Source organism: Apis cerana, linkage group LG1 (genome assembly GCF_029169275.1).
Source record: "Apis cerana isolate GH-2021 linkage group LG1, AcerK_1.0, whole genome shotgun sequence".
Lineage (NCBI taxonomy): Eukaryota > Metazoa > Arthropoda > Insecta > Hymenoptera > Apidae > Apis > Apis cerana.
Genome location: NC_083852.1, coordinates 20,704,847 through 20,719,246, shown reverse-complemented (window position 1 = coordinate 20,719,246; position 14,400 = coordinate 20,704,847). Strand labels below are relative to the sequence as shown.

Genomic DNA, 14,400 nt, shown 5'->3' with positions numbered 1-14,400 from the left:
AAATTGTAATCCTTTTCTTCTATTCAAATCAAACAACCCGCTCGATCCGTTTAACAATCCCTTACAGACATTTTTGTCTCATTTTTCAGACGAATCATTTGAAAGTCGTCGTCTAAGGAGAATACACATCTTTCCACGTATTATAAGATCCGCCACTAAAATTCATCATCAAAATCGATCGTCATAATTATCAATCGTTCCCGGCTACAACGATTTAAACTCATTTACCCGGTTGCCAATACCGGAATTCCCTGATGGCCATTCGTCCAACCATCCGCCTAATCAACGCGAATTGGCACGATCAAACGGTGGTCGCTTTCTGTTCTGCTCGTTGCGCGAGCCATCGAGGGAGGAAGAAGAGACAAAGAGGGCGATCCCCGAGGGAAGCGGTCGGTTTCCCGCGATTCGACGGGTTAATATGGAAAATAGGCCGGGTTTCTGAAGAAAAGAGGAAGAAAAATGCGAGAGGGAAAGAGATGTGTATGTGTATATATATATATACGTACCTTTTGTTCTCGGAGTTGGGCCTCGAGAACATCGGCGGTGTGGCCGACGGCCCGCATTTTCTCCAGCCGAGTTTCCATTCGCGCCAACCAGACCTCCACCTCGTTCCTTTTCGCCTCGTATCGCTGGCTGTCCCCGAGCATCGCGTCCAACTCCGTCTTCCTCTGCATCATTTTCGAGTTCATCTCGTCCCAGTGCTCCCTCAGCTTCGTAACTGAAACAACAATCGGGCGGACGTGCCGTTCTCAAACGTTCTCCTCTATACCATTATAACGCCTCGATTATACGTTTCCCAACCAAGAATGATTTTTTTTTTCTTTCTCTGTGTCCCATTGCGCGTGTGGAAAGAAATATGGCGTAACGTGACACGCGTGCCTGTCGAAGAAAAGGTTAATGTGTTAATATCGAGGGAAGGGGATAATAATAAGTGTGTCTTACTCGTGTATTGCGATAATCCAACGTTAAAAACTGGTGGACTGTGTATTCGACATATGAAGGGGGAAATGGACGTGTATTAAAAATAATCTCGATTAAATCGTACGTCAGGTATTATTAAATTTATAGTTGTAATTTACGAGAGTATAAATATTTTGCATAATATATCGAATCGACGTTCGGAATTATCCATTCGGGGGGAGGGAGAAAAAGAGTAAGCTCGTAACGTGTGATCATCTCAATATTAATGGCGATACGATTCTCAGCCTCGTTACGAGATAATTGGCGATAAACGACGATCGTTGAAAGTTTCGAGATTGAGTTGAAACGTCGAGTTGTCTTCGACGTAGATAACTGCTAAAGATAGCGACCGACCATTTTCCAGGACGGGTGATGATTTATGCGTTATAGCATCAGGCCAGACCAGGTGAGCTAAAATACTATTGCGTCCGATGAGCAAGATACGATCGCGCGTTCTTCTATGAGATAGAAAAAAAGAACACACAATAACTCGTTAAAAGAATTAACTTGTTAAAGGAAACACATGCCACGGAATTATTAAAAAAAGCCAGTGACAAAGGGGACACGAATTCAATCTGTTTCTCGTTAGAAATTCATTTCGTACGAATCTGCCTTTTATCGCGGAACAGATAAAATGGATAAAAAAATATATATATACGGACAAGACAAAGCTCGGGAGAGGTTTAGTTATCATAACCGATCAATTGTTCCTTTTGCGAGGAACAATTCGAAAAAGGTTAAAAAGAGATTAAACTTTCATTCCGTTCATCGACGTTCTCGATAAGAAAGAAAGGGGAGCGCAGGAATAAATAAAACCTATCTGAGAATCTATTCGATTAATCGATCGACTCGATTCGCTCGTGAGAATTTCATTTACGCGCAAACGTTGGGAAACGGAAGGGCGGTTTGCAATTTTAAAACAAAGCTTTGAATAATCGATGGTGCCGCATAATTGATATTATTCGCGGGATTAAACGTTCCGACACGCGCTCCAAGAAAGAAAGAAAGAGAGAAAGAAAGAGAGAGAGAGAGAGTTGTGTACGGAGGGTCGTTAATCGAACGAAGTGAGAGAAAGTGGGCCGTTGGCACGTGGCCGTTGTTTCAAGAACACCACTTCTCCGGAACAACGCGAAAGGTAAAATCCAGGTTGAAAATTCGCGCGCCAGACAACGAGGAATCAGCTGGAAACTGTCCAACCTGGACCAGCTTAGCGAAGGGAAGAACGGCGCAGCTTTGAAAGGCGGGGGGTGCAAAAGCATTGGCAACGTTTCAACGTTTCCGTAACAACAGAATTACCACGCGTGGACAACTCTGCACAATGGGATATTCTATAGTGTACCTTTGATGATGCAACGCATGTGTACGATGTTTCGCGACAGGATACCGGAGAACAGGACCGAGGCTAAAAAAAAGACGAAAACAACGTAATTTCAGAGTGTTAAACCCTCGAAACACTTTTGACGGATTAAAATGGTTAAAAGCCGTAGCTTCGATGATTTGATTACGCTATATTCGTATTCGTTACTTTGAATAAGAGGTTTATTGTTGGCAGAATTTGTTAGTACGCCGGTAATTTTTTTTTTTTTAGTGGATATATAATGGCCGAAGAAAGGAAGATATATTAGATTCGACGGCGGCCAATAAACGCGTGTAATAATATTCGAAAACGACAATCTATCGGGCTGTTACAATGGAAGACAAACGCGCAAACATTCACAGTTCAACGGATTCCAACCGCTAAAACCAGACAGTGCCACAATTTAGAATGAAATAGAGACCTATAAATTTTTCGAAACCGAAGAGTGCATATTGAAAAAACAAAAACAATTTTTACAAATTATCATCGATACATTTATAATACGAAATGTTTTCATTCGGAATAATTGAATCAATCGATTTAAAGCGAACAACAAAATTCCTGATTGATACTTGATTTCCTAAATTTTCCTCCACCTTTTTATTTTTTTTTTTTTTTTACCAACATACAATCTGAAATCCTATCCCTCAGAAACGAACGAAAACAGTGTCTCGATCGATCACTGTCCGCATCGATACATCACCGTGGCTAATTTTCCCGCGGACACGAGAACAAAGAATTACGATCGAAGTGCATTCGCACGTAACCGGAAGCATATGCTATTCTCGTGGACTGATATAATCCGACAAGCCACGCATGGCAGACCAATGCTACCAAGTAAAGAGGGAAGAGCGCCGATTACGTGAGCCTAGGGATCCCGGGACCGGAAGTAAAGTGGCTTGATCTATCACCCCACCTTAGCATCTCCCTCACTCTCTCTCTCTCTTTAAAGGGATACCGAGCAAAAGACGAGGACGTTGTCTCCCAACGGCTGCTCTCGATGACTTATTACGAGAGCAATTCGCTCTCATCGACCCCTTACACAACTCTCAGACCCCGGTGTGCCCTACCCTTTTGAACTCGTGTCACAAGCGTGACAAGTGTTCGATGGGACATTAAAGATGGCACGTACACTCTTCAACTTGGGGGCGAGCCAACAGAGCCGCTGAATTAGCGAATGTCACTTTTAAAATTTCAATTCTGTCCAACCAATTTCTCTGTTTCTCACTCTCTCTTTCTTTCTCTCCATATTCACGATCAATTAGACGCGTGTTATCATTTTTAGTTCGTTTTATACAATATTTTTTTAAATAACTCCCACAGCGTTAGAAGAGTTAATTCATTATTTACTTCATTTACTTTAATAATTCGCTCGATTTTGCTTGATACAACTAACATAATTAGCGAACCAATTTAGTACCCCATTTTACTCCATTATACATTCGATAAACAATATGTTACGTTACTTACGCAACTATCTAAATAACTCGTGAATTTCATTAATTTACACACAACTATATCAATTAATTAATTAATTAATATTACCGCCTCCGCCAGTTTTATATGACCGTAAATAATGCAATCTCATTCATATATACATATATACATGATATTTATATCCATCATACCGTTCCAAACTAATACGAATATAATAAAAAAATATTCGAGCCGCAAAATTAGCGGTGGTAAAATAACAAATAATTAATCTTGCCCACGATTAAATCGATTAGGAAAGTTACTCGCGAACTGGGTACAGATGATAAATAATCTCGGCCTGCAAAAGCGATAATAAAGACGTTCGGTTCGACGCACGGGCCTAAATTACAGATATACCTTATCAACCGTGTTTAATCCACATAGAACGAGCGGTGTGTCAATCGAATCGTCGACCACCTCATATTCTCTGGAGGTGTGCGTGACCATAACTAACGATCGTCATCCATTCCCTGGAGAGCCAAACCTATCCCGACCTACCACGGCGCCAACTTTGTATTGCGAGCACTACGATGATTGCACTGTGTTTGCGCAATCGAATTGTGCTTGTTCAAAAATATCGGATGGAATTCTATCGTGGATGGAAACGGCATCACCGGGTCAAAGCGAATCGATATTCCAAAATTAAATTGAAATAATTCCTGAATTAAAACACGGCATTAGAAAGTTTAACATAGGATATATATGATGTTATAACATTCGTGGAATATATTTTAAAAGATCGATTTTAAAATAAAACACAAGTTGGAATATTAAGAATTATTTGATATCGTTGGAAGGAAGTCGCCACTAATGAGAGCCATTTTTAAAAAATAAGTAATAACCGAGCTAATTTTCTTCTCCATCTCTCGTGATCGAATTGTAAGCATGAATTTTAAATGTTTCTTTTTGCTAAAAGCAAAAAACGATACACGAGAGGATTTTTTCCCAAAAAGTTTTCCCTTCGGTGTGCACTTGCGACGACCTGTTCATCGGTGTGGCACAGTGGCCAATTTCATCCTCGTAAAAGGGTCAATTTTGCGGTCAGATAGAGCGAGACAGAATGAGACAGGGATACGACGAAGGCAGAGCTAACTTAAATTACTAGTGACGTAATAAACGAGCCGACTTTTGAGTTTATTTTAGAATCAGCTTTACCAAAGATGTCTCATGAATATATTAACATCCCTCCTCTCCCTCCTTCTCCTCCCGTACACAAAACCTCGTTCAAGGATATATACGAAAACCGTGTCGACGAGGCACGATAAGGGTCGTCACGACGTATAAGAAACGAGTCGTGTATAGCAAGTACACAGGGAAGCTCTAACCTCGCATGCCTTTTATTGCCTTAATGCCTCCCCTATTAAATTCAGATGAATCGCTTAATATATTCAAATTGGCGGCCTCCTAGCGAACCGAGCCGAAGGGAGAGCCATTTCCGATTGAAATCGATGAAATACAAAGGAACAGGGAAGTGAACGAGAGAGGAAAGGAGGACGAAGAAGAGGGAATCTCTATCGCGGTTACTTTGTTGAAATGAATTCGAGTCGAGAAAAATCCTGTCTATCCGGGGGAAAAAAATTATCCAAAGAGGAATCGCACGTTTATCAAATACGGCGAAATTTAATTGTAATACTGGAAGGCAAAGAGACAAGCTTGGCTCGAATTGTTTGACTGCAGAGCTCGCATCCAGAGAACCAAATACGGTCACAATTATTCGAAACGGTTTAATAGCCTCGGTAAAATATATTCTAAGCCTTGTTAGGCCGACTCTCGATAGCTGAGCTCGCATAACGAGCTCGTAACGCTTGGACGATATCAAAGTATGTTCGCTAATAATTAATCAATAATTAAAGTTTGAATCGTAGAATTTAGGATTTCAAAATTGTTCGAGCACTCGATACTTTTCGATTTGCCTTCGTCGATCGAATTAATCTCCCTCTGAAAGTCAAGAAAGGGAACGGGAAATATCGGCCAAGTCAAATAGACTGTCCGGTTAATTAACACTGTCGATGGCGAGATATTCGATTTGCCCGACACGAGGTCGCAAAGGCAAAGGGTTCGACGATCGACGAAACCGTACACACGATGATCTCGATTCAATTCGATTCAAACTTCCCGCCAGAGATCTTCGTTCCATTCTTTGGCAAATGGATCGCGTGGAAACGTACGCTAGGCCAAGTTGGTCCAAAGTTGCACGCGCTTGCCTCGGACTTTGAGATTTACAACTGACCCTCTTCCTATGTTCGAGTAAATAAAGAAAGTCATCCTGCGAATCAGGGTGGAGATAAAAAAAAAAGAGGAAGCATGAAAAGGAGAAGGAGAACGTCCATCCCAACTTCGTCTCGAGACAACGTCGAAGATACACCTTGGCACACCTACAGGTACAACCCTCGTTGAGGGTTTGAGTGTCGGTAAACAGCGGCTACGAGCCAACCGAGTGTTCGAGTGGCTCCTCTTCATGCCGCTGGGGATCGAGAAATTGAAGAAGTTCACTTGTTAAAATTCTAACACTCGGCGGAAAACTTCGTGCTGTTGCCTCGCGGAAAGAACTTCAATTAAACTCGTAAGAGAACGGTAGGACCTCGAAGGAAAGATGCGAAGCCGGGAGGCGTGCTTGAATCATCAACCAGGATTCGTAGAATACACGTTAGAATGGCCAAGTTTTCGTTTTAACTTTTCATTTTTACTCAGTTTCATTAATAGTTAAAAAGAATGAAGGATGAAACGAAGAGAAGAGGGGGAGGAAGAGGAGAAAGAGGAAGAAGGGTAATCCACTCGAGAAAATTTTTGTCCTTCCAATTCCAAAAATTTCATCTCTCCCTATTTTTCTGTCCACGTTCGCAACGAACTCGAACGAAGTTCGATCTTTTAAGGAAGTTGATGAAAGTATGGAAGTATTTACAGTACGAATATATATATGTATATATACATCTTCTAATTCACAATCGAAAGAAAAATCGAGGATCGGATATCCTCTTCCCTCGTCGAATTTTTCTAACCGATTCTAATAAATTCGGCATCCAACCGAACTTTTACACGATGTTACGTCGTTCGAGATTTCCAACCAGGAGGAACAAACCGCACAGAGACGCGAAATGAAACTTTACACGTGGTGCAAATGGAATTTCCGATAAATTGGACGACTCGAATGTCGCGTGAGAAGATTTTTCTCTTTACCATTACTCACCCACCAACCTCGAACGTGCGAGAACGTTTCTTTCTTTACGTTGCGACCGATCGCGTATCGCGGCCGGCCGAATAAAAGGGGAATAAAAATCTTAGTTATCGAAACAACGAAACAGAAGGGAGAGGAAGGAAAAGTTGGAGAGGAATGTACGTGAGACGCGTACAAAGGGCGGTACTTTCGAGACGCCTCTTCATTCCACCGAAAAACGTACATCATTCGCAACCTCTTCCTTTCTCTCTCTCTCTCCCTTGCCTCTAAACGTCTTTTCTTCCTTTTTCGCCCTCAAAACGCGGATAATAAAGAGACTAACGGCCCCCATGTGCACGCCTCTCGCCCCAAACCGCCTCAGAGTTTGGGACGCTCGTTCGTGAGCCCGTTTGCGCTTCTCCCCGAGTGAAAATTTAACGCGGCCACCGCGGCTTAAATGGACGATGAATTTAGGCAATGAACTTCTATGGATATATATATATGTGTATATATATATATATATGTATATACGTTTCGCTCGTGGGAATCGAGGTGGTCGGCCCCCGATACGTATTAGTTTTAATTCGTTTCGAGGTTCGCTCAGTTTAATGCGATTTTCCACGGAGATATAAATGCATCCTATATTTTGACGAATTATTCCAATTATGAAACATAAAGGATCGTTAAAATTGAGTGGCGCGTTTAAATGGAAATACAGTGGAATTCCATTTCCATCCGTCAACTTCTTTCGATACTTTATCGAAATTTATCGAAATTTCCTCATCGACGAGATTACACCTTTTCCCAACTTTCATCCGTTTCCTTTATTTATATTATATGTATCTAATACCTTTGCTTTAATTGTCGACGATGAAAGGGAAGACGTAAACCGGAAAGATACGATGCGAAAAATGAAACGGAAAATTCATGGGAAAAGGCCGAGATATTCCTTCGAACGATATTTCATATCATAAAAAACAAACTCGATATATTTCAAAAAAAATTCGTATTTCGTAACACGAAGATTTCCTTTTTAAAAATAGGAAGAGGAAAAATTCGAACAACACCTCTGGACACCTCCATAAAACTTTTCATAACCCCACAATAAATTAATCCCCCAGAGATTCCCCAATTTCCCCATTTCCCCAATTTTTCTGTTATACATATATAGCCTTTAAAGGTAATACCTGGCGTGAATATTACAACGGTATCGGACACGCTAGCGATAAATCGGCCGAGATTACGGCCACGAATCGGGACAGCGAGTGATTCACGGATGGACGAATGGGACGAGAGAGAGAGAGAATACGAATGATAAAACACGGAGGACGCTCGAAAACGAGAAGTTGTTCGAAAGTTTCGAGAGTTGGCCGGAAATTGGCCGTAATGTATGACGGCCGGGGCGAGAAAAATGGAAGTTGCGCGTGGAAAACTCCAAGAGGGAGAGAGGGAGGAATCTGGTCAAAGACAAAGAGGGGAACCGGATGAAATTCCAATCCCGTTAACGAAATTTCCGTTGCGGGGCTCCGTCGACAATCATCGAACAATTTGTGATTTGTGCATTTGAAAGCTGTTCGCGAATAGCGAAAATATTCGTGGTGGAGTTTACGAATAACTTTAATCGCTTATCATATTCGTGCGAACTTTGAGGAGAAGACTTTGAGATTTTGGATAAGATGTATTATTACAAGTAGATTCGAATCTGAGTAGATAGTCGAATATTTGGTGGACATTTCGAATCCAAGAAAAGATTATTTTCAAAAAGATTTCGACTCGGTTAAAAGAGAATTTCCAATTGTTTTGTAAATATTTTGAGGATACAATGAGATTTCGTAAATTATTTAAAAAATTGATATTATTTCGTCGATATAAAATTTTTCTCAAATATATGTCTCAATTCAGAAGCAGATATGGTTAACTCGAGGATCCACTACGATTATATCGACCAGTTATAGAGAGTAAAGATCCTTCACTTGTAAAAAACTTTCTTACTTAAACATATTTTTGAATATAAGTATATTTCTAAACTTGCAAATCAAGTTCAAAACTTCTTGCACGAAGCGATTACTTTGCAACAAGTACACTTTATATTACTTCGAACGATGATCGAAACATGTATCGAATCCGTTCGGGTTTGTAAGCACGCATTGTTATCCAACTCGATATGCGCTCATTTCCAACAGAACGTTTTTTAACGTTTTAACGATGGCACAGTTTAAACGGGGACACTGTTTCATCCCCCGTTCCTACTTTCTTTCACGTTTACAGGCTTAATCGGGATTTACAAGCGAGCGTAATTCCCATCTGAACGATGGAAAAAAAGGATCTGGATAAAGGTAATCAGCTCTCCGATTCTCGATTCGCTTACGAAGCACGGCCAATTTTATTCGAAACAGTCGAGCGACGCGCGCTGCGATGTGTAACGCGATTGCGTGATGATCTCGTGAAACCTAAAATTAGAACGCGAAAAAAAGAAGAGCGAATCGCGAAAGTTTTCCTTCTTTGGAAAACCACCTTGCTTAAGATAACCAATATTAGATAACCAAGAAAGTTTTTGTCGTTCATTACGACGAAAAAAAGAAAATCTTATCTTCATCATTACCCTCGTTAAATTTACCACACCGCTGTAAATTCTATAAACGTATCGTTATTATCCCCCCCTTCTCAAAAAGAAAGTTCTCAAAACGAAGAAGATTATCACCCAAAAACGAAGTAACGAGAAAAGTAGGGGAAAAAATGTGTACGTTTCCACCCTCCCCTTCCAAATATAATTGATCAAACAATCGCTTGATAATTATTCTCGATCGAGATAGTATAATCGAATGATCCGTGCGGGAAGAACGCCGCTAATTCGCAAACCACGGGACAAGGAACAATCGAAAGGTTGAACGATCGTGTAAACAGCGTGTAAACGAGGTGGTTCGATACGTGGGCGCGAGTTGCAACGCCGGTGGTTACGGAACGCGCGTCGAACTTCCGCCAGTGTTCCGCGGCGGAATTTCATTAAGCAAACACGGAACGCGCGAGCGACGAAACTCGTTACGACGGAACCTTATTATCGCGACGCGTTACAAGGGTGCGAGAGGTCCGCGAGGGAGGCCCCCCGTCGGGCGAACAACGAAACCGAGACAAGGGGAGAGGCGATAAAAGCGGAGGGCGAGAGGCTTGGAAGAACGCTTGGAAAGGAATTAAAAGTGTGCGCGAGACAAGCGTTGCTGGGGAGGAGAGAGGCGTGGAGAAGAGAATAGCGTGGAATTAAATTTCCAACTCGTAAATGGACGACAGGTGTTGTTGTTTGCACATGCTTGTGCGAAAATATATAATATTCGGTATTGGAAAAAAAATGGAAGCAGAATATTGGTATTAAGATAGTTCTGAAAGTGTTTTTGCTTTATTGAAATTGTTTTCTGGATATGGATCTGTGTATCTTTTCCTCTGGACCGGATATCTGACGATTCATTTTGAAATTGAAATTATGAAAAGGAAATATTTGAGATAGTTTCGTTTATTTTGTGCTCGTGATCGAGTCGGCGCTATTACTTTGCTGTAATTGATCGTGTTACATTTATTATTATTTATTATGTTTCATATTATCAGCGAATTTTAGAGGAATTGAATGAGAAGTATTTCTGGATCAATTTTATGTTGCACGGAAAAAAGCACGAAATTTTACGCGGGTATTATTGGGAAAGTAATATGAGAGCAAAAGTAAATCAATTTACTTATAATGTACCCATATACCCAGCTTCAAAGCTTTTAATCCGGCTTTTATCTGTTTAATTTTTATTCCTTTCCTTTCAGACATAGATAATATTAAGCAGGGAATACGTGTTAAATTATAAAAGTAAAAAACGAAGGACATACATATCGTTTAATAAAGAATTATAAGGAGAGTAGAATATCTCGTAAACTATCATTCTCGTAAAATATATTTATTTATCATAAAAAGCGTGTGAACTTATTGTTCGTTTTATCAGAATTAAAAGCCAATATAACTTTCTTCTACCGACTCTACACTTTTTATTTTTACTTCATAATAAATATTTTCACCAGAAAACAAAATATAATCAAGTATATCTACCTATTTTGAAGTTAAGATTATTTTCTAAAACAAGAAAAAAAAGAAAAATACGTTTAATTTGTAAAAATACAAAAAAAAAACAAAAGAAAAAGAAGAAAAATTCATTTGAATTATATTCGAGACAAAAATCGAAAGGAAATATTAATAAGAAAAGTTCCAGTTTGACATACATAAATTAATTGCTATTAATCGAATAATTCGCGTTATTTCGCGGTCCCATCTCTTTTACGTGTGAAATTGACAACTTGCTCCTTTTTTTTCCTCCCCTCCCTTTCCTGCACCGTGTTTCATGATTGATCGATCTAACCACTCCGCCGTGGAATTACCCGGCGATTCGTGCAAATTGTTTGCAAATTGCGATCGATTTCGGGGGCGTGGATTGGGGACACAATCGAGAAAAATTAAGGCGAATTTCGCGCCCTTCACGAGCGACGATTTCCAAAGCTCGTTCCAAAGCAAATCGTACGTTTCGAACCGAGAATGACACGAAAAATGTGGCGATAAATTCGAGATAAATGTTCGTTTCGAAAAGGAATATACAAAGGAAGAAATTTCGAACCTTGAATATCTCGATGGAATTAAACTTGGCGTAAACTTGGTGGAATTCGTCATTGTGTCAATGGATTTCGCGAGAATCAGAATCACGATTCACGGCCGGGTTGCAAAGGAACCCTGAGAACTTTCAGTTGGCTTTAATGCGATTAGGTTGCAAGACGGGCGAAGGATAAATCAACTTTTACCTTTATCTTGTCCCGATACTCGGAAGACCAGAGTCTTAGCGATAAACGATCCTCTTCTTTGAAAGAAATGAAACATAATGATGACGAAATTTCGCTTATAAAAGATATTATATACGTCCAAGACATTTTTTTCGATTTGAGAGAGATCGCATTAAAGAGGACAACTGAAAAATTAAAACACTATTGATCCAATGTTTACAGTATGATAGAATTATAGTAACAACGTGTGCATCAATCCATCCATTCAATAATCATATTATTATACTCTGATGTAGAAAAGTAGAAAATAAAAAATAAATACTAACGATTATTGGACGGAAAAAATTTTGAAATACGAATCGAAAAAATTCATTCCCTGTTCCAGAATAAATCATCAAAAATATTAATCCAAAATCCGAGCATCAGGAAATATCGAAACGAAACTTAAATCACTTGAGACGAATCGAATTAAGTTCGATCACACTTCATCCGAAGTGGTGAGCCGTGCACACAATGGATGGCGATTATGACATCGAAATATTTGTTCGTCGCGAGTCGTGTGCATTAAGATGTCGAACTAAGAGAAGCTCCTTAACCATTTGTATGGAAAATGTCGAATCCTGATGAAAAGACTACCTGATGGAAGTACGCGTCGGTGGGTAGAGCATCAAAGAGAGCCAATTAAAATGGCGATCCAATTCCGACCACCCTTTTCTTCCGATCGTTCTAGCCTCGTTTCGCTGACGTGTCTATCCTGCACGTGTCATCTCGCGCGAATGCACGACTCCGTGAAACCGTCGGAGGAAGGACGGTTGAAAGAGATGGAAAAGAAAGAGGCTCGAGCGAAGGTGGGTTGAAACCGGATGAAACGATCGTTAAACCCCCGCCTTTGCTGTCGTCCTCCTCTGTTGTAATTTATACAATTTAATCCGACCTAGTAAAAAAAAGAACGTTTGAATTCCGTTCAATTTATTCTCGATAAGTAACGACTTAAGAAAGTGCGACACAAATAAACAGGAACGTTAAATTAACTTTGATTGTTGAACGATTTTTTTTGCTATCGAATTATTCTTCGTCAAAAATCAATCGAATGGAATAATACGAAATAATTTTCTGGTGGCCCCGTTTCCTCATCGATCCGGGAAATGTTGAAGAAACGTTCGTTGGTTACCACGAGGAAAAATGAAGAGAATAAAGAAGAAGACGAAGCATGGAATCGGGTATCGAAGTGGCCGCCGTGGAACCACCGCTCGACACGCGAGAATTATCTTCGGCCAGTGCACACGCGATCGTGAAACACACACGCGCTGCCTCTCTTCCCAATTCCTGGTTCGATCGAGTTTTCCCGTCCTCTCGCCGCCCTGGCCAACCACCCAGCCAATTTCGCCGGTGCGACACTGGTGTCGCGCCATCGTTCCCTCCATACATCCCGTGTCTCGGCCGACCGTAAAAGAAACGAAAAAGTCGAACGAGCGAATCCAGGGAATCGAGTAACCCACCGCCAGAAATCAGACAGGAAAGAGAGGGAGGGTGGTATCGCCACTGCGATGTGTCCAATGCGATCGGACAGCCCATTTTCGAAGCGGATAAGAAGAGTCGTGATTCGTAATTGCCTTCGAATTTTCCACTTCTGCTGGATTGAATGTGCTTAAATTTTCTTTTTTACTTATGTTTCTTCTCAGATTTGTTCGAAACTTTCTTCACCGTTTCTTTTTTTTTGTGTTTCCGTAACAAGTTTTCGTAATCAATCGAGTAATTAATTAGTGAAACGAAAGGAAGCTGGTTGCTAATTAAAATGGAATAAAGGCCACTTCGATCCTAGGCTATTCCATCCAATCCGAAGAGGTATCGTCGAACGTATCCTGAAAGGGGATCCAGCCGGAGACGTATTGCTCAAAGGTAGCGAGCTTAAGAACCTTATATATCTATTTAGCTCTCGGTCTGTACTTTGTCACCCACTTCTCGGAATCTACTACGTATCGCTATTATGTTGCTGCAATAAGCTTAAAGCTCGAGCCCCACCGCGACGAGAAACAGATTGTCTAAATCTATTTACGTATGGAACTTTATTATAACGAGCGATGAATAATATACAGATTTCCTCTCGTTAAATCTTCGCGTTACGCCGATAATCGTCCAAAGCTCTTCCAACTTCGAATATTCCGTCTTCCTATAAGTTACAGTGTTACAAAATATCTACAGTCATAGTTTATATGACATTTAAATTATCCAGACTTCCTTTTTTTTACATTACACGACATAGACGTCATAAATTAAGTTATTTTAAAGATCACAATGATGAAGGGACACAAATTCATGGATAACGATTGATTAATTGGCGAATCGTAAGACGTAAATGAGATTAGCGACAGAAACTGTGGAACGAAAAGGTTCTTGAAATCACTTTATCAGTCGAATCGTTCACTTTTGAATGGAACACACTTTCTCGTGTTTTATCCATTGGCCAATTGTGATTATCTTCTTTTTCTTAATTTGAACGAGGAATAAAACGTTCGGTTCGTCTGCTCGATTAATTTTATAAAATTGAAATGTAAATAGATCTAAACACAATTTTTTCTTAATATGTATATGAAAATAGTCGAGTAAATTTCCTAGACAGAAATATCGCGAAGCCAGACCCTCTTAGATGACT

The 14,400-nt window shown here is 40.3% G+C and overlaps 1 protein-coding gene across 22 annotated transcripts in view; it reads right to left on the bottom strand.

Moving 5' to 3' along the window:
- Nucleotides 1-14,400, bottom strand: part of LOC108003197 (dystrophin, isoforms A/C/F/G/H) — a 419,614-nt gene that overhangs the window by 282,548 nt on the left and 122,666 nt on the right. For 21 of the 22 annotated variants that reach the window (XR_009828767.1, XR_009828769.1, XR_009828768.1 and 18 more), the window contains one exon: nucleotides 507-718. Coding sequence is in view for 19 of the 22 variants with exons in the window: in XM_028669405.2 (XP_028525206.2) it covers nucleotides 507-718 (212 nt within the window). In the remaining 3 variants the exon portion in view is untranslated. Of the gene's footprint in view, nucleotides 1-506; nucleotides 719-2,299; nucleotides 2,363-14,400 lie in introns of all 22 variants that reach the window. The other variant, XM_062070818.1, reaches the window with a different exon arrangement.